At 36.5% G+C, this 21305-nt stretch overlaps 1 protein-coding gene across 1 annotated transcript in view; it reads right to left on the reverse strand.

Annotated features, from left to right (window-relative positions):
- LOC150075450 (uncharacterized) overlaps positions 1-21305 on the reverse strand; it is a 286845-nt gene that overhangs the window by 205865 nt on the left and 59675 nt on the right. The window contains exons 12-14 of the mRNA XM_090388490.1: positions 19334-19468; positions 7821-7934; positions 1201-1469 (exon numbers count right to left, since the gene is read on the reverse strand). Coding sequence (XP_090244616.1) covers positions 1201-1469; positions 7821-7934; positions 19334-19468 — 518 coding nt within the window. The remainder of the gene's footprint in view (positions 1-1200; positions 1470-7820; positions 7935-19333; positions 19469-21305) is intronic.

The following is a 21305-nucleotide window of genomic DNA, read 5'->3' on the forward strand; positions in this document are numbered from 1 at the left end:
TTCTTTCAGTCAACATGCCTGAAGACAGGAAACAGTGAGTTCCTGAAATTTAGCTGTAAATAATTTGTGTTTGACATTGAGGTGGTTCAATTCCTTTAAAAAATTGTATAATTTTGATAATTACTTAATCTACCACATGGCATATGATGTAGATTAAGCATTAGTAGAGTCATATGATGCAAGAAAGCAAGCTTATGCAGCATCAGCCAAAAAAAAAAAATATATATATATAATAGTATAGCATCTACCAATTCATTAACATAATAATGAACAATCATTTAGACACTCCTCCCTTACAAGTAATTAAAAATTGATGTTCCTTGTGAGACTTATCAATTAATGTTAACACAAAATCTTCATCAACATGCTGCTGCTGATCCACACTTCATTCTATCATTAGTGGCAGTGAATCATGGGAATATGACTATGACCCAGAAACAATAGCCCAGTTATCTCAATGGTAGATTCCATCTTCTCCAAAGCCCAAAAAAAAAAAAAAAAAATGCAAAATAATGTGAATCAAGTGTGATGATCATGTTTATCATATTTTTTAACCACAAGACACTGTCCACTATTAATTTGTCTCAAATGTCAAATGGTGAGCCAAAAATACTACAAAACAGTTCTATAATGATTGAGTGATGCTGTTCAGAGAAAGCCAGAAAAGTTGGCCTCAGGGAATTGGCATTTGCACTATGACTATGCCCATTCAGTGCTTTCCACTCAAGAATTTCCTGCAAAGCACTCCACTGCTCTGGTCTCCCATCCACAGTGTTGGAGATGTTAGCACCTTATGATTTTTTCCCCTAAAACTTTAAAGTCCCCTTGAAAGGTCACAGAGTTGCAACAACTGAGGAAATTATTCGGAATATAACAATATAATACAGGAACTATTATTAATTCCAAAAGAAAACTATCAGGAATGATTCCAGAAAATGTATATGCATTGGAATCAGTGTATATATTATCAAGGAAACTACTTTGAATGATATTCATCCAAATAGTAGTCTGTAAGCTTCATCATTTCCTAAATATTAGTTCAGTTCCCAAACCTTTTGATCACAACTTGTATAATAATTAAAGGCTGTATGGAAATCTGTCTTAGAACATGAAAATGGGAAAGAATATATTAAAAGAATAGAAGAGAGAAGTACCACTGAAAAAACCTGAGTGATAAAAAAAAATGTCATTTTCACTTACTCTGCATGACTATTAAATCTTTGATTATCCCAAAATAAATCTTTAAGATATGATGCAATGTAGTTTTTTACTTGTGAATTTCCTTCCTCTTTTAACAGCTTAGCAATATCTTCTGAAATATCCAATTCATCTACTTTTGATACCAACAGCTGAAATGTAGCAAGTCGCAAGCCAACCTCACGGGTTGAATCAGTAAGAAGTGGCATAAACATTTCATTAAGATAGGTGCATTTATGCTTTGGAAAACATATATCCATATCTTTCAAAGCCTATAAAAAAAATAATATTACATGGAACAATATAAGAATTAAGATTAATAATACAAGAGATTCATATCTAAAAAATTTAATCAGTTTTTTTTTGCATTCTTTTTCTCTGCTGAGATTCTCTACTCTTTCAAGAACATTTTGAAAATTTTATGGACAGAAAATATGTTTCTTTACCTGCAGTGACAATTGTGATTACAATTAATATTTTAGTTTCTTTCAGAGATGAAAATGATATTTTAGTGTCTTTCAGAGATGCCATTATTCTGTGGGAAAATTATTCCACTTATCGACTTATGTTATTGAGAGTTAATTAAAAAAAATTATTCCCTTTATAAATATATTTTACTTTTGAATTGGTATATAACTATTGACAAAAAAAAAAAAATTGCTGAAAAATCTCCATTAACTGACATTATGTTAAGCAGGTGATATTTTATCTGTAGTGTCTAGAAAATTGGAGAGAAAGATATAAAAAATAAATAAATAAAATACTGAGAAATATTTAAAAACAGACACACTATAAATATTTAGAAGTGTTTATTTAAGTGTTATAGCAGAAATCTGTTCTATGAAACTCACTAAATTTCAAAATGTCGGGTAATGCATGCTAATAAACCCAACTCAACATTATCAATATCAGTATTAGGTCTTATAATATGGCAAAAGAAATATGACAGGGGTCTTTGGGTGAAGTGACTATGAAATTTTGACACTGGTTTATCAGCTCTCTATATATTTTGGAAGAGAAATATTTATTTTATTTACTTAACTATAATATACCACTTTACCATAAATCTTTTTTTTTTTTTTTGTTTGGTTTTTAGGAGCATTAGCAACTAAGGCCATATTGCTCCGGGGATATGCGGTGGTCATTCCCTGACCTTCCCGCATCCTCCGTAATTGGTGGTCATTGGCTCGAACCCCAGTCTAATCAAGAAGCGTGTGCTACGCACTGCTGCTCCTGCCCACCTGGCTATGGATGCACCTACCACAAATTGTATGCCAGTAACTTTCCTCTCAATACAGGATGCATCTGAGCAATAGTGTGTAAAATAGGATGCAATATAGAAATGCAGTATATTCCATTTTTATACTTTCATGAGTATACTACACAGCACTGTTCTCCCCAGGACCTATCGAATGGGCATACTGCCCGGTGAATTTAACTGACTGCCCGGCTAAAATTTAAGCAATTCTCGTGGCACCGTATGGTACTGTTCACTGATCTCAATCAATATTAATTAAAACAGACTAAGCGATCAAGGTTAATGTGACAGGAATATATAATGTTAAATTATGCAATTCATTTTGGCTCTGGATTGCTTAAGTCACATTTATAAATAACAGAAAATTTTATAATACTGTAAAGTGTTACACTTCTCCACCCAGCTACTTCATGATCCCACCTGGCAGGCAAAATTTCTGGGGAGAACACTACACAGATATATGTATATATATATATATATATATATATATACACTGGTGTTCAAAAAAGGTGCGTCACTGCTTAATATTGTAATTGTTGTCCGAATAACTTAAGTATATGGCAATATTTCTTACAGATTGCATCAGATAAGATTGATATGGATAGGTAATGATGTAATATTGCATAAGCTGTTACTTTCAGCTATATAAGCACGGTCTGCAAGAGTTGCAGTCATTTCCAGGAAAATTAATGGAGGCACTGGTTAAAGAAGCACTGCAGGATCATCTAGACAAGACTTCAGTTATAGCTTGGACACAACATGGTTTTGTTAAGGGAAAGTCTTGCTTGACCAATTTGATTGGATACTATGATGTGGTCACAAAGGAACTGAATGCAGGGAATAACTTTGATATCATATATTTGGATCTTAGAAAGGCTTTTGATACTGTTGCACATGGAAGACTGCTGAACAAATTGGAGAAGTGTGACACTGGAGGCAAATTGCTGCTATGGATAAAGGGATGGTTGAGTGGGAGAAGACAGAGAGTGGTAATCAATGGACACTGCTCATCATGGACTAATGTTATTAGTGGAGTCCCTCAGAGTTCAGTGTTGGGTCCATTGTTGTTTTCTGTATTTATAAATGACACTGATGATGGTATATCAAGCTTAATGTCCAAGTTTGCAGACGATATGAAGGTTGGCAGGGTTGTTAAGGACACTAATGACAGTACGCTGCTGCAACAGGATCTAGTAAAGTTGAGCAGATGGGCTGAGAGGTGGCAAATGAAGTTTAACATTGACAAATGTAAAGTATTACATATGGGAAGCAGTAACCCCAGAGTAACGTATCAACTCTGTGGTACTACACTGACAGTGGTAGAGAACGAAAAGGACCTGGGGGTAATTGTGCAGGCAGATATGAAGTTTTCTGAGCAGTGCAGGTGGTCTGCAAGAGTAGCTCATAGTGTCTTGTCAATGATATACAGGAATTTTTCTAAAGGGATAAGGAGGTGATTATCCCCTTGTATAAGGCAATGGTCAGGCCACACCTTGAGTACTGTATACAGGTCTGGAGGCCTCATTTTAAGAAGGATGTAGAGCTGTTGAAATGAGTACAGAGAAGGGCAAAAAGATCATGGAATGGAAAAAAGGGTTGCTCTTACAAAGAAAGGCTTAAGTTTTGCAAATTACAGTGTCTGGAGACTAGGCACCTGTGAGGTGATTTGATTGAGGTGTATAAAGCCTTGGATGGTTTGGGCATGCTCAATGCTGATGAGATTCTTCCTCTTGCTCAGAATAATCGCCTGAGAGGGCATAAATTCAAATTGAGGAAAGACAGACGTAGGACAGAGGTGCGGAAGTTTGCTTTTAGCCAGCGGGTAGTTGGTTGGTGGAACAGACTTCCATCCTTTGTTGTGGAAGTTGATAGCCTAAATAAATTTAAGGCTGGGCTGGACAGGTATTTGGAACGAACGGAGGGGTGAAATAGGAGCTTTCTTGCATCATATGCCTCTACTGATGCTAATGCTAATTCCTTGGTTGTGTCGGGATAGCGATTTACGTGCAGGTAATGCCACGAAGAAAGAGTGCTACTGTTGCTTTATGTGAGGAAGGATGTTCTTCCCATCATATTGCTTATAGAGTGTCTTGTAATCAGTTGACTGAGTTTTTTTTTTTTTTTTTTTTTTGTAGTTGTTGGCGCATCGGCTTCTGTGGCCATAATGCACCTCCCAAGGTTTTTTCAGTACTTTGATCCAAGCCCGAGGCAGGATTCGAACCCATGACCTTTGGGTTGCCAGGCAGGCACTTTACCCACCTGGCTAGCCCGGTTGGCACCGACAGTGAGTAGATTTCTTTCAAAACTCAAGAATACTGGTTCTGTTGATAGAAAAAAAAAAAAAGAAACCAGTTGCAAACGAGTCTCTACATCAAAACAGGACAGCGTTTTGCAGCACTTATGTCTTAAAAACCGTAAAGCTTCTTTGTCTGAGCTGGAAAGAACATACAGGAGTGGTAGCAAGTGCAATAACAGTCAGAAGACATCTCTTCAAAAATGGACTTGTAGCCCATCGTCCTAAGAAGAAATCCCTCCTCATACAAAAAATGAAAAAGGCCCAATTAATTTGGTGTAAGGAGCATGTCAAATGGACTCCCCAGCAGTGGAAGTCAGTTACTTTCTTGGATGTGAAGAAATTCAACCTGCATGGCTCTGATGGGAGACAAACGATTCACTGTAGATGTGGTGAAGAATACCATCCAGACTGTATGGTGTCTACGGTGACATTCCCTACCAACCAAATGATATGGGGATGCATTTCGTATCACAGAGTACGTCACCTGCAGTTTATAAAAGGTTCTGTAAATGCCAATGGATACCTGGCTATATTAGAAGGCAAATTGCTACCAACCATTACAGACCATTTCAACCTGCCAAGTAACTGCATCTTTCAGGATGACTCCGCTCCTTCATTGGGCAAAAAGTGTAAGTAGGCACTTCTGTAGTTACTTTAGCTTCATTTCTGCATTAGAGGTTCGACAGTAATGTGTTTACATTTGTTACAGATGAAAAATTGGTTGGAAGAATAGTCCATTACAACTCTTAGTTGGCCAGGAAACAGCCCGGACCTGAATCCTATAAAGAACTGTTGGTATCGTGTGGTATCTGCAGTTGCCAGAAAGGAACCAAAGATCTTTCATGACCTTCAGGAAGCCATAATGCGTGTTTGGAATCACAAACTATCAGTTGATTATCTTCAGAAATTGATCTTGTCAATGCCTCGATGGTGTGCTGCTGTCATCAGGGCCAGAGGCAGTTCAACTAAATATTAGTTTGCACCTGGTGAACGTTTCATTTTGTTTTCCATTTAAAATGATAAACTGAAGAAAACTGAGGGCTTCTGATAACATTTCAGCCATAATTGTCGTGTTTACCAAAACTGTTGTATAAAGGTTGCAAATTCTCATTTTGGAATATTTTGAGAGCACCTGTCAAATATTACTTAGCTTTGCCTTAACTATTAATAAATATCTTTTGTTTATATTTCTATTTGTGATGCTAGTCATTAATGTAACATACCATTGCAAAAAAGGGTCAGAAACGTGAAATTCCTAGGTAATGCACTTTATTTGAACACCAGTGTATATGTATAAATTTTTTTCATATGAAGGACCAAGGAAGTATGAGCATACACATGTACTTTAAAGGTTTTCAGTTCAGTATCAACAAATTACATCTGTGCATGCAAAGGCTTTTCAAACAATTGTAAATATAAATGTAAATATCGCAATTGTACTTATAAATACAATTAATAGATGAATATCTATGTTTTTGTAGAGTTTCAAAACAATTGTTAGAGAGATTGCTTTGAAACTCTACAGGGACATATTGTTATTTATTAATTATGTTTACAAATAAAACAGCCATTGCAATATTTATGCTAGTTTCAAAATCAGTGTGGGAGGTCACACCCTTTCAACAAGATGTGAGTCAATGTGGGCTTGCACAAACCAAAACCGAAAAAATTCTCTAGAATTTGGTTCCAGGATGTTGGTGAAGATGAATAAAATAATATACATATAAATGAAAGGGGGTATTACTGCAAAGAAAAAAAAAAAGTAACAGAGTTTATTTTTTTATGATTTTATTTTTTTCACAATTTTTTTTTTACTTTTTTTAAAATAAAATTTTGATTTTAATTTTGACAGTAATGCTAATGGTGCTCTAAATAACGCTTTCTTTGACAATCATTTTGCTCTAATAATGGTCTCTTTTACAATCTGGCTCTAATAATGCTCTCTTTGACAATCTTGCTCTAATATTCAGCTATAAAGTCAAAATAGTAAAAAAATTAAAATTTTAATTTTTTTCAATATGACCATTGAAAACCTAGCAAAATTCCAAACATCAGGAATTGCCAGATTTGAGAGACTCAACTATAATCAGGTCTCATATGCAGCAATCAATACAGGGTCCACTAAGTCAAGTTTCAATAATTAGGTAGATTGATAACATTCTATGTACATTAGTAAAGCTCTGTTTAATATGATATAAATGTATGCTAAAATTTGATTTTGCTGAATTTTAAAAACTTCAAGTAAGTAAATTAGTGATATTGTAAGTGATGCAGTTTGAGAAAAGAAAGCTATTTTGTGTAATGTTTTTCTGTCTGTACTATCTAGGGACACTACTATTCCTCCAGTAACAATGACAGAGCTTGAGCTTATGCTCACTTTAGAAAAAACTGTATTATCCACAAGTAGACTAAATTAGTAAAATCATTTTTAAGCAAAAAAAAACAAATCCACTGTTCATTAAAAGTTCAAAAAAATAATGGAGTTTTTTGTAAAACTAAGCTCTGTAACCATCACTGGAGGGAAAATAGTGTCCCTGAAAATAATGGCAACTCTTTGTCAGAAAAGGTTGACAAAGAGTCACCATTATTTTCTCAAACTTCAAATACCAAATTTGAGCACAATCCACTCATCAGCTACAATCAGACCTTCATACATGATGAAGTTAACATATGCAATGATGATGATTTGGTTTGGTTTGTTTTAGATTTTATTGGAGCGTTAGCAACTAAGGCTATAATGCACCATGCAATGATGAAGCTAATATAGGCAATGATAAAGAGATGCACCTAAAAATGGGAAAAAAATAAACTGTCATTTGTATTTCACTGAGAAACTCTTTATGAAAACACAATCCAGACTAGCAGGGATAGCTGGTACTGCTAGTGTAGCTTCCATATCCTGGATGTAACAGCATCAAATACAGAACATACTACTGAACTTTCTGAAAGACAACATTAAATTCTGGTCAAAAGTTACAAAGATATTTATATTAACTATTTTTTTTTAATATGAGAAATTAATTGCTGACTAATTTCTATTAGGGAAAACCAAACATGTTATCAACTTACTTGCACTGCTGCCACATTAATATAATATGGCACATTCCTATTACTGGCACAACTATGTAGTTGTTGAAATGTTTTAGGAAGAATCTGGTAAGCACTTCCCATGTTCCCAATTGCCTAAAAATAAATCCAAAGCTACAGGCCTCTTCAAAATGAACTAAAGACATAATTTTTAAAAATATATATTTTTTAAATTAAAATTTTCACCATGTGTTTTCTTATTAAAATGACAAAATTCCTTTACTTAAGTACTGTTGGAACAAAAGGAGCATCCATACAGAGGATCTACCCAGAAATAATAAAAAAAAAAATTCCTCTTACCAGCTATTCCATGCTGTCCTTTGAAGTGAGCCCCTTGAGTTAATTACACCTTTCTACAGAAATGCTTGCACTGATGGAGACACTTCTAGAACTCCTGTTTTATTATCCCTCAAAGTGCCTCTTTCAATTTTTGTTGACTCAAAAGTGTCATTAAATCTCCTCCCTTTGAGTTCAAATTTTAGTCTGGAAATATGGAAGGTCAGGGTCATTCTGGTCAGAAATAATTGCACAGAGAGAGCAGTATCAGCTGTAGTGTTTGTTCTTTTAATTTGTCATGATGCAGAAACCAATGACCAGTGCATCATTTTCCTGGATGCTTGAACCTGACAGCTTACCACAGATGCAGTAGGATCCCTATACAAAAGTGCCAATAATGAACAAAGAATTGTGCAGAGTCAATTCTAACTCTGCATAATTTTTTGTTTTGTTCATTCAAATCCATCATCCTAGTAAAACATAGAGATCATAAAGAGTAATCAGCATAATATTACTTGGAGGTACCAAAATGATACCAAGTGTAGTTAGCATAAAAATTCTTACATAGGTATACAATATCATCAGTAAGTAGCAGCACTCCATACCATCACCTACATTATCACAATTGGGGGGGGGGCAGAAAAATTTTGGGTAGTACCTCACACACATAACCACTACTCATACATTAAAATGAAATATTTGCAGAGAAGAGATTAGTGTTTAAATTTAAACCAAAATATTGTTATAAAAGTTATAATTGATATACTGTTATAAAAGTAAACATCCATGAACCCTAAAATATGCTATATTGTTATTATTACATCAGTATAAATGAGCACTAATTAAATGAAATTCAAATAATATTATTGTTACAATAGTATTTGAGAAAATTATTAAATATATGTAAATAAGAAAACATACAGGAGCTACTTTTCATGCAAAAGGAGTGTTCACTGTTCTTTTTTGTGTACTTTTTTAGTTGTTGTTGTTATTTGGTTTTTAGGAGCATTAGCAACTAAGGCCATATTGCTCCGAGGATATGTGGTGGTCACTCCCTGAACTTTCCGCATCCTCCGTATTTGGTGGTCATGGGCATGAATCCCAGTCTAATCAAGAAGTGTGTGCTATGAACTGCTGCTCCTGCCCACCTGGCTACAGAGGCGCCGTACTTTTTTAGGCAAGTTAGCATATATGCATAAGCACTTATTGTCTTCACCATGTCTGTCTGTCCATCTGTTCACATGCAATGACTCAATTCCTAGTAGACAGGTTTTCTTGTTATTTTATATTTGGTTCATGCAGAAAAATGTGCTGAGCCATCCCCACATTTCATTAAAATTGGAAAACCAGAAATCTGGCAATTATTATTTCTTTCTTCCATATAATTTGCATGGAAAAAAGAAATTCATAGATTAAATGTAGTTTTAATGCAGTACTGTTAGCTTTAGACAGTCTGTATATCCTTTGCTGTGTTGTTACACAAGATTTGGAATGTAAAGTCACTTGTAAACAGATGCATACACATATCGAGAGAGAGAAGAGACTTAAAACATGAATATTAGAGAAGAGTAACAAATATTATACAGTTGTAATTAAACTAAATAACTAAGTTTCAAGAACGTAAAACTACAGAGTTTTATTAAGTGGTTTACAAAGATATCAATTAATTGATAAGAAGGTAACTATATTTATTTTTCACTTCAATTAATCACAAAAAAAGAAAAAATATGCAATTAATTTTAAGAAAAACATTTGAAATATAATGCACTGTGTACATTAACTAACTTGTAATTGAAGTATGTTATTGATGTTTAGACATTATTTAATCACGGGCCTTAACACAACTTTTTATCCATTCAACTGAGCTGGTGAGTATGGCAAACCAGGGTTCTGAGCTGGATATCATCATTCTTCTCTTTCTTGATGATTCTCTACTTCTGACTCTCTCTCTCTCTCTCTCTCTCTCTCTCTCTCTCTCTCTCTCTCTCTCTCAGGATAACTTTGGAATTTTTTTTTAACTGGTGCAACATAAACCTCAGGCTTCCTTGTACCATATGGCTTATAATAATAATAATAATTATAAAAGTAAAGGCATACAAAATGAACAATTAATTTCTGTTTATACTCCAGCATGACAACCAGGTCATTAGAGTTTACAATAAATCACCAATACAAATATTTATTGTATTTAGTAGTCATGGGCTTGAACCCAGGTCCACTCAAGGAACGCGTGCTATGCACTCTCACTCCTGACCACTCGGCTACGTAATCTCTATCTGCAAATGGCTGAACCACAGGTATTTGCATTATAGCTGGAATTTTGCTTAGCATCAATCACACTATATAGAGAGTTCAATAAATGCTCTATACTTGGTTCACAGCTTCATATGTTCTTTAATTATACATTCAGGTTATTTTGTTTAGTTTAGTATTTTTCACAAGAATAAATGGTAAAATTTTCTACAGATTATGCTCTGAATTTTAATTCTTTAGTTTTCAAGTAATCCAGATTCTAAATTCTATTCAAGTGAAGTGGATTCTGAATTTCATTCAGAATCCGCATCGCTTGAATAAAATCCACAGCCTGAAACATCAGGACTGAAAAGGAACAAGGATGGACAGTATGCAGAAGCTGATGACACTGAATCAGCTCTTATAATATGTTATCTGCTACTAAAATAGAACTCTATTCATTTATGAATAGAGTTCATAAATCTATGAATCTTGTTGAAATGCAAGGCACATAGAAAGGACCCTTACAAATATAAGTGGCCAGAAATGTGTTAATAAGAAAACGTTCAGCTGATACCACAATTTCAGCATACGTTTCATTGGTCCTGCAGAGATATTAAGATCAGTCAAAGCCCCCTCCCCGACCACAGAAATCTCATCATATAAATGAAAATATATTTCACATATTACTCTATAACAAAAACTCAGACTGAGGCCAAATTTTCACCTTATGTTCTGTTGGTCCGTGGGAAAATTTGAGGTCCATTTACGATTTCAGTCTTAATTCCCCCACCCCTACAAAAATTGGGATAAAGGAAAGTACTGTATTTCCCCATGTATAAGGCGCACCTTTTTTTGAAAAATTTGGGGTCTAAAAACTGGGTGCATCTTATACAGTGGTTGTAGATTTTTTTACTTGCATTTCCCACTTTTTCGCGCTTCTTGTCTTTGAGCTCATTGTTTCGCACTTGTTACTGGTATATTAGATTACGTTTTGCCACGTTCTGCCCAGAAATGGCTCAGAAAAGATTTTCGTACAGTGCTGAATTCAAGTTATAAGGAGTTGTATGAATTTTATGATGAATAAAACTTGAGTTCAATAACTTTATGTAATACATTTTTTTTCAAATTTCGGGCCCCAAAATTAAGGTGCATCTTATACATGGGCAAATACGGTATGTTCTTTTATTAATCAACAAGAAAAATGCAGACTGCTATCAACTGTCCAACATACACTGAGTGATCACTGAATTATGACCATCCCTATGATAACTGAATGTGACCCATTTACCACGTGAGGTGCGAGAGTGTGGAGTTAGTTGACCTATGTAGCATAGATAAGGTGTCAGTGGTTCAGTAGGTAGTAAAATTCCGAGTGTGATGGGTAAAAGGAAGGATTTATCGGACTTTGATAAAGGACAGATTGTGGGTGCTTGACGAGCTGGTGCCTCAATTTCCCAAACAGCTGAACTGGTGGGGTGTTTGAGAGCTGCCGCAGTTAAAGTGTACCAGAACTGGCATTAAAATGGTCAAACAACACCTCCGACAGCAAAACTGCAAAGGTCAGCAAAAGGTTGATGTTAGAGGTGAGCACCGGGTCCGATGACTCGTACAGGTGAACAGGCACAGCACTGTTGAAGAGTTGACTACCCAATACAACATGGGCCAACCCAGAACAATATCTGGCATGACTATGCATTGCACGCTCGCACGTATAGGCTATAGCAGCAGACAACCCCTACGGCATCCTCTCCTAACCAAGATTCATCGGCGTAAAAGACTCGCCCAGTGCAAATAGCATACAAGTTCGACGTTAGAAGACTAGAAGAAGGTGTGCTGGTCGGATGAGTCATGTTATTTACTCCACACCATGGATGGTTGTGTACGGATTTGGCATCAACAACATGAGGCTCTTCATCCATCATGCATGGTACCAAAAGTGCAGGCCGGTCGAGGCGGTTGTATGGTGTTGTTGTTATTTGGTTTTTAGGAGCATTAGCAACTAAGGCCATATTGCTCCAGGGATATGCGGTGGTCAATCCCTGACCTTTCCGCATCCTCCGTATTTGGTGGTCACAGGCTCGAACCCCGGTCTAATCAAGAAGCATGTGCTACACACTGCTGCTCCTGCCACCTGTCAGTTGTAGGTGTGGGGTATGTTTCACTGGCAGGAATTTGGATCCCTGGTGCATGTGGAACAACATATCAGTGGTCTCCACTATCATCAACTGCTTGCTGACTGTGTACACCCTATGTTACACTTTTTTCCCAAATGGTGATGGTGTCTTCCAAGATGACAATGCACCAAGCCATTGGGCACTGGTTGTGCAGGTGCCTCCGTAGCCAAGTGGGAAGGAGCAGCAGTGCATAGCACACGCTTCTTGATTAGACCGGGGTTCGAGCCCGTCACCACCAAATACGAAGGATGCGGAAAGGTCAGGGAATGACCACCGCATATCCCGGAGCAATATGGCCTTAGTTGCTAATGCTCCTAAAAAACCAAATAACAAACAACAACAAACTGGTTGTGCAGGAATGGTTTGAGGAACACAGTTCTGACTTCCAGCATATCGATTGGCCTCCAAACTCCCCCGATATCAATCCCATAGAGCACTTGTGGGACACTATGGAAAGGCATATCGAGCATCTGGATCCACCAATTGCCTCCATACCTGCATTGCTGACTGCATTACACACAGCTTGGTTGGCCATACCTCCGGAACAACATCTTGTTGAATCAATGCCATGTCAGATAGCTGCTGTACTGAGGGCAAAAAGAGGATCTATGAAGTATTAGGTAGGGGTCATAATTCAGTGATGACTCAATGTATATTTTGTTGGCCCTGGAATGGAACATTTGTAATAGTAGACAGATGCATACACATATAGAGATATTAACTCAGCATTGAGCCTGAAAAAACACAGAAAATTCATTAACTGCCTAAATGAAAATTATTTGCTTTCCAGTCAATAGGTACATTTAAATTTCAGTATAAAAGCTCTTTTGGTCAGGAATTATAATGAATACAAATGACAACCTAGATGTTACATAAACTTACAAAAACTATAATTACAAAACTTGAGCTGCATGTTGAAGAAGAGATAGCATAAACTACTTGAAGGCATTGTTATTATTAATGATTATAGTTGTTATATTGTAATAGTGTAAACCAGTGCTTTTTTTGTACAAAAATAGGTGCCGGTACTCATTCTTTGCTATCAGGAAAAATTCCGTGCCGGCACGGGTGACACAGCTGGCACGCAGTGGGTGTCAGCCATGCCAGCTGTTTCTGTCTCCGTCTGTTAAGGAGATCACGTGACACTGGGCGGAGTCAGCACCTGTCAATCACGGCAGCATCGCTAGCAGTCGGAACGCTGTACCCGATACTGAATCTCTACCTCATTTTTTTGATCAACAGTCCAGCAACTTGGCCAGTCATTTATGTCAGTCATCCCTTGCTGTTGGGCGCAGATACCATCAGGAACAAAAGAAGTGTTTGACACAGTTTCTGTAATTGGGTCTTCACTCACATTTTCACTTGTTTTTAATTTCTTAACTATGGAGGGTGAGAAGAAACTAGTAATTCTTTTCACTTTGTACTTTACGGTTCAAGATAGCTTTTTTTTAATACTAATTCACTTACAATCTCGTTATCACACGGGCAAATAAATAAAACTGTTGCGTCAGAATTGAAAATGCACAAATACAAAGTTGAGTTGAAAAAACTTTTACATTGTAACAAAGGCCATGGAAACATTAGGGGCGAACCAATAGGAGCCCCTACGAAATGGCATTTCCAAAGGGGGGGGAGAGTCAAGAAAGAGTTACATGAGTTTCCCGAAGTGGGTGGTACTTCTTAGATGAACAGAACACCTGTGAAAGTGAGATAATCCCCACTAAAGTAAATCTACAGTCGGAACCTCTATATAACTAAGTCGATTGTCCCTTGCAAAAATTTGTTAAACAAAAATTTTGTTATAAAGAAATATGACCTTTTCCACAATGAAAAATAATTCAACATTCAGAAATACAGTAAAAGATGGTAAATATATTTTCTAACATTTCAAAACAATTTATTAATACATAACAAATTAAGATACGATTTTTTTTTTTTTTCATACGACATGATGCACACAATATTAGTACACTTCAGAATTATTTGGTTATCTTTTGTTGTACATTGTATTTACTGTACATCGATCATTTAAAAATTTTTTGCATTTGTTTTAACATTCCTTTTCTCAGGAACATCTTCACACTGCAGGCCACGACGAAGTTTCAAAAGCTGCCAACACTTCATGTTTAGAAGGTTTAATACCTTCGTTATCCTCATTTTTCTTTTCTTGTCATCGATATTATCATTAGCTCTTTGAACTAGTTCTTAAATTTGAATTTTTTTTTTTTCGTGAAACTGTCCAAAACGGAAGTCATTGAGGTACTGTAACCATGTAAATAGAGATATGAAAAATTTATGGAAAAAAACACACTTCTGCGAAACAACAGTTGATTATTTGCAAAGAAACCCACTCTCTCCTAATTCCTGAAGAGGGCACTTACAGTAGAAGGTTGAGCAGAGCCCATTGTTCGCATCGGGAATACCCCTTGACCAGCGCAAATTCTCGGTATGTGGGACAGATGGTCGGATAGGATTTCTGAATATCACTAAGTGGAATAATCCCTTTAGCTCTCTTAATTCATGCAGCAGCACTAATTGCTTGAAGGCCAAAGTGTGAACAGTATGTACCGAGTCTCCCTAATCTGTTCATTATATGAAATTTTTCATATAACGAACCGAAACAATTTTATGTTGGTAAAACAGAGGTCCGACTGAGTAATCTAAAATAACAAAAATGGTTATAAAGTTTTATATAGAAAATATCTTAACAATAGACAGTGAAAAATGCAAATTTAGTAAAATAACTTTAAGTGTATGTATTTGAATAATGATCAAACATGTGAAAAAAAAATTGCTGAATATTTTAAATTTCGAAATGTACTGCATGCAAATGTCACACGCTGTTAAAAAAGGTGCCGGTACGCCATACTGATGCGTACCGTCACAAAAAAAGCCCTGGTGTAAACAATTAAAAGTGTTGAAAGAGAAATGCAGTGGTCAATCTACAAGTATAAAACTTAGAACACACTAAATTTCTGAACTGAGTGGTTAGGCTGCTCACTTAATCAAAAATGATAGCTTTTACCTAACCTAAAATTATTCCACAAAAAACCCAAGTTTTTTTGCATTTCTGTATTCATCTATTGATTTAATGAGGTTATATGGTTAAACATATAACCTTATTAAGATGATATAGGCTTCACAACATCATCAACTTTTTGCCCCTGGCAGACATACCCTGGTTATTGTTGGGATAGCAGAGACGTGGTGTCACACAGATATTAGGAATGCAGAATTGGAATTTGGGGTTTGGTTTGTTTTTTTTTTTTTTTTTTTTTTTAGGAGCATTAGCAACTAAGGCCATATTGCTCCGGGATATTCGGTGGTCATTCCCTGACCTTTCCGCATCCTCCATATTTGGTGGTGACGAGCTCGAACCCCGGTCTAATCAAGAAGCGTGTGCTATGCACTGCTGCTGCTCCTTCCCACCTGGCTACGGAGTCGCCGCGGAATTTGGGGAGTACAATGTGTACAGAAAGGATAGACAGGATAGGAAGGGAGGAGGTGTTATGCTGTTAATTAAGAAAAACATAAAATCAAAAGAAGTGCATCTAATTGATATAGATGAACAGTGCACTGTTGAGTCAGTTTGGTGTGACATAAGCACTGCAAAAGCAAAAATAAGAGTAGGAGTGTGTTATAGGCCTAATGACTCAAATGAGTACAATGAAGAATTGTACAGAGAAATACAGCGGGTTAGTAAATCAGAATGTCTTATAATGCGGGATTTTAACTTCCCATATATTGACTGTAACTTGTGGGTTGGTCACTCGCACACTAGTAACATTTTTGTGGATTAATTGGATGATTGTTTTCTGCAGCAGCATGTTCGAGAGGCAACCAGAGAGGGTAATACTCTTGATCTGGTTACCAGCATTGATCATTCGTGTATTAAGAATTTCAGATAAAGGAACCACTAGGTGGTAGTGATCACAGTGTCCTGATGTAGGATTTACTTAAAGATATAATTACCATCAGGGGTAAAGGAAAGGGTTTTTGCTTCCATAAAGGTGACTACAGTGGTCTTAGACAGTTTTTAAATTCTGTACAGTGGAATCAACTGATGATGTTACCAACAGAAAATTTTAAGTGGGAAGCATTCAAGGATTTAATCGTGGAAGATACAAATCAAGTCACAAAGGAGGTTAGGCAGGCGAAGGCAGATTACGAGAAATCTTTGACAAAGTCTGCTAAGAAAAACAGCAAGGATTTCTTTACTTATATAAACTCTAAAAGGAAGGGGATGAATCTGATTGGTCCACTTGATATCGATGGTTCGACTGTTGATAATCCTGATCAGATAGTAAACAAACTGAATGAGTATTTTGCATCTACATTCACACATGAGGAGTTATTAAGGAAGGAAAATGCCAGAAGGTTATCAAATTGTAGCAGGGTGCCTAATGATTTTGTAATAATTGAGAACAAAGTGGAGGAAAAATTGTTGAAGTTAAACGTAAGAAAGGCACCTGGGGTGGATGGGATCTATCCAGTTATATTAAAGGCGGCAGCAAAGGAAGTAAGCAAACCCTTAGCCATAATTATGAGAGCATCCTTGGATTCAGGGGAGGTCCCCAGTGACTCGAGATGTGCAAATGTATCCCCAATTCACAAAGGGGGATCGAAGGGTGACACAAGTAATTACAGGCCAGTTAGTTTAACTTCTATTCCGGGTAAAATAACGGAGTCACTGGTTAAAGATGCATTGCAGGATCATCTAGACAAGACTGCAGCAATAATTCAGACACAGCATGGGTTTGTTAAGGGAAAGTCTTGTCTGACAAATTTGATTGGATATTATGATGTGGTGATAAAGGAAGTGGATACAAAAAATAATTTTGATATCATATACTTAGATTTCAGGAAAGCTTTTGACACTGTTGTGCAGGAAAGACTACTGTACAAATTGGAGCAGAATGGTATTAAGGGTAAGTTGCTAGAATGGATAAAAGGATGGTTGAGTGGGAGAGACAGAGGATGGTAATCAATGGGTGCTGCTCTTCATGGACCAATGTTATTAGTGGAGTCCCACAGGGTTCAGTGTTGGGTCCACTGTTGTTTTGTATATTTATGAATGATATTGTTGAAGGTATATCAGGCTTAGTGTCAAAGTTTGCAGATGATACAAAGGTTGGCAGGGTTGTTAATGACAGTAGTGGCAGTGTGCTACTGCAACAGGATCTAGAAAATTTGGGCAGATGGGCTGAGAAGTGGCAACTAAAGTTTAACATTGACAAATGAAAAGTACTGCATATAGGCAGAAGTAATCCCCAGAGAAATGTACCAACTGTGTTGCTGTTGTTATGGGAGTTTAATGGCGCATAAGCTACTATGGCTATAATGCACATCCCCAACTGCGTGGTACTACATTTAAGGTGGTAGAAAATGAAAAAGACCTGGGAGTAATTGTGCAGTCAGATATGAAGTTTTCTGAGCAATGCAGACAGGCTGCCAGGGCAGGTCATGGGGTTTTGTCAATGATATACAAGAATTTTGCTAGCAGGGAAAGGGAGGTGTTGTCCCTCTGTATAAGGCAATGGTCAGGCCACGCCTTGAGTACGGCGTACAGGTCTGGAGGCCTCATTTTAGGAAGGATGTAGATTTACTTGAGCATGTACAGAGAAGTGCAACAAGATTGGTGAGGGGAATGAAGGGATTCTCTTGCCAAGAGAGGCTTAAGTGCTGCAAATTGCAGTGGCTGGAGACTAGGCACCTGCAAGGTGATCTGATTGGGGTGTATAAGGCCTTGAATGGGCTGAGTATGCTGAATTCTGATGGGATTCTTCCACTTGTTCAGATTACAAACCTAAGGGAGCATAAATTTAAATTTAGGAAAGAGATGTAGAATTGATGTGCGGAAATTTGTCTGTAGCCAGGGAGTGGTTAATTGCCGGAACAAACTTCCATCTGTTGTTGTGGAAGTTGATAGGTTAAATAAATTTAAGGAGGAACTGGACAAACATTTAGAGAGAATTGTTTTCTAAATTTTTTTTTTGGCTGATGCTGCATAAACTCATACACTTGCTTTCTTGCATCACATGCCACTACTAACATTAAGAATTCAAGTTTAATGTAATTTTCAATTTTAATTTGTTCAAGTTTAATGTAACTTTCAATAACTGCAATTTACTGGTTGGTTGTTCAGTTATTTTCGATGTTTTTGACTCATCAACTACTTGGTCATAGGATATTTATCGTGCATTATATCTATATATGCACACTGTGCTGCCTGATTATAGGAATAACCTGGAATTACCTGAAATAACTTTTTTTTTTTTTTTGAAAGATAATTCCTTGTATTACAATATTTGTGAAGTAAAAATGAAATTAATACACTGTTACACCATGTGATTATATTTTAAGATGTTTTCTGAAGTGTTATCATATCAATCTACACTTAATATAATTGGTTCCATTTCAAGGTTCTGATTTGTTTAAATGCCTGAAGATGGGGTTCAACAGAACCTTAATATCTGTATTAAGTGTATTTATTTTGTTTAACTTCTAATAATGACTAAATTAGTATCATCCCCCTTTCAGACAATTATCTTTAGAAAGAATTCAAAAACAATTAGTCTTCTATAATTGTTTTATTATTCAATTAATGATTAATTCAAAAAACAAATTAACATTTTACCTACATTAAAAAAGAAAAAAAATATATATATATATATTAGCAACTTTATACTGCAATTAAGATGTAACAAAAAAAGTCTAGTAGGTGAACCACTTAAACTAATATTAATATTGCCTCAATGGCATCCAATTATACTTTGAAAAATAATGTATATTTAATTATAGCCACGTTACCTTGAGAGCTGTCAACATAGCATTAAACTTTTCACCATCTGTGTTGAATTTATTGTAAACAGTTCCTTCAGGTTCACAACTGGAGCCCAGGTATTTGGAAAGGTAACTGGCAGTATTATAAATTGAAATTGGTGCCTAGAAATTAAATAACTTATTAGAAAAATTTAAGAAGTGACTCAAAGAAAATGATGCAAAGATATTCAAGAAATCAGAAATGTGAAAAAGTTGGGATCAAATCATATTAATAATACCATATATGTAATGTTGTTGTTCGTTATTTGGTTTTTAGGAGCATTAGCAACTAAGGCCATATTGCTCAGGGGATATGTGGTGGTCATTCCCTGACCTTTCCGCATCCTCCATATTTGGTGGTCACGGGTTCGAACCCCGGTCTAATCAAGAAGCGTGTGCTACGCACTGCTGCTCCTGCCCACCTGGCTATGAAGGCGCCATATGTAATGTAGTACATTTATCATATTGCACGTTTACACAGAAAAGTATATAAAAATTAAGCCAAAATTTTATTATAAATGCAAACATTCACTAATGCTCAGTTAGATTACATGAATTAGTACAGCTAGTGCTCATAGCTGAGATGCAATCACTTTCACAGTAGCAGTGGATAGCATGGTCAATTAGCTGTATTCCTTGGAAGGAATACAGCTAATTGACCTCAGGAGTTACACTTAATCAAAATAACTATTCAGATGAAAAGCTTTTACGCTATACCAGCAAAAGTTACCAGTGCATGTTATCAAAATGCAGTTTAAATATCCTTTCCACACCATTTTTTAAATCCTCTCTTGCTGCTGTATGTAATGCAGCAAAGTAGAACTAGTCATTATGATGACAGGATCTCGTGGAGTAAATATGGAATATTATAACATGAACACAATGCAAGCATGTTCTGATATGGAGACGGACTAAAACATTTAAACTGGAGTACTTCAAGATATAAATTTTGGTATCAGATTGTAAAAAATAGTTATTATTCCTATTATTATTAGTCTTGTTTCATCTCCTAATGGATTTTTCCATCCTGCAATGGGTACTGGTACAGGTGCATAGGGTGGTTGTTATATCTGGTTACTATTGTTGGTCAAGGAACTTTCTGACCGTCCTACAGGTGTTCAAGGAATGCAGCTTTCTGGAGCTCCATGTAAGTATTCTCTGTGAGGCCTATTGCTGGTAAGTTCTTATGGAGGCTCTTTGGTGCTATGTCAGTGGTTGACATGGTGATCAGGATGGTCATTACTTGTTCCATATGCCAGATTACTTTGACTTCCTGTCATAGGTCTGTGTACCTCCTGATCTTTTCCACATAGATTTTCTGGAGGTTGCTGGCTTTGGGCACTGCTACATTGATTAGGTAGGTAGCTATTTCCTTCTTGTCAATGAGGATTATGTCTGATCTGTTGTGCAGGAGCATCTTCTCCATTATTATGGCATGGTCCCAGTATAGTTTGTGCATAGGAGGTCTCTAGTACAGTCTGGGGTTGATAGTTATAATATGGTACACTTCTTTTGATCAACAGGTATTTTTGCACTAGCTTCTGGTGTATTATCCTGATGACCTAGTCATGTCTATGCATGTATGCCACCTGCATGATAACCCTACATCCCACAGTAATGTGCTGGATTGTTTCTGTAGTGAGGTGGCATTGCCGACATGTTTCATCTGTCACTCCAGCAGGGTCATTGACGATATATTTCCTGTAATTCCTGGTGTTGATTATCTGGTTTAGATGGCAAGCATGAATCCTTCAGTCCCAAGAAGTGCCTCCCACTCATGAGTCATGCATTCAAAGCCATCTTATCTATGTAGTCATTGTAGTGTCTGCCATGGAGTGCCTTCTTCACCCATCTTGCTGTCTTTGTTTCTTTTGTGTGTGTGTGTGGTTGTGAGTAGTATTTCCATGTTGAGGTTGAGCAGTGTGTGCCATTTGTCTATCTTCCTTATGGCTTGGTAGCT

The sequence above is a fragment of the Mastigoproctus giganteus genome, chromosome 14, assembly GCF_048544385.1.
Source record: "Mastigoproctus giganteus isolate SK-2022 chromosome 14, ASM4854438v1, whole genome shotgun sequence".
In the NCBI taxonomy this organism is placed as follows: Eukaryota; Metazoa; Arthropoda; class Arachnida; order Uropygi; family Thelyphonidae; genus Mastigoproctus; species Mastigoproctus giganteus.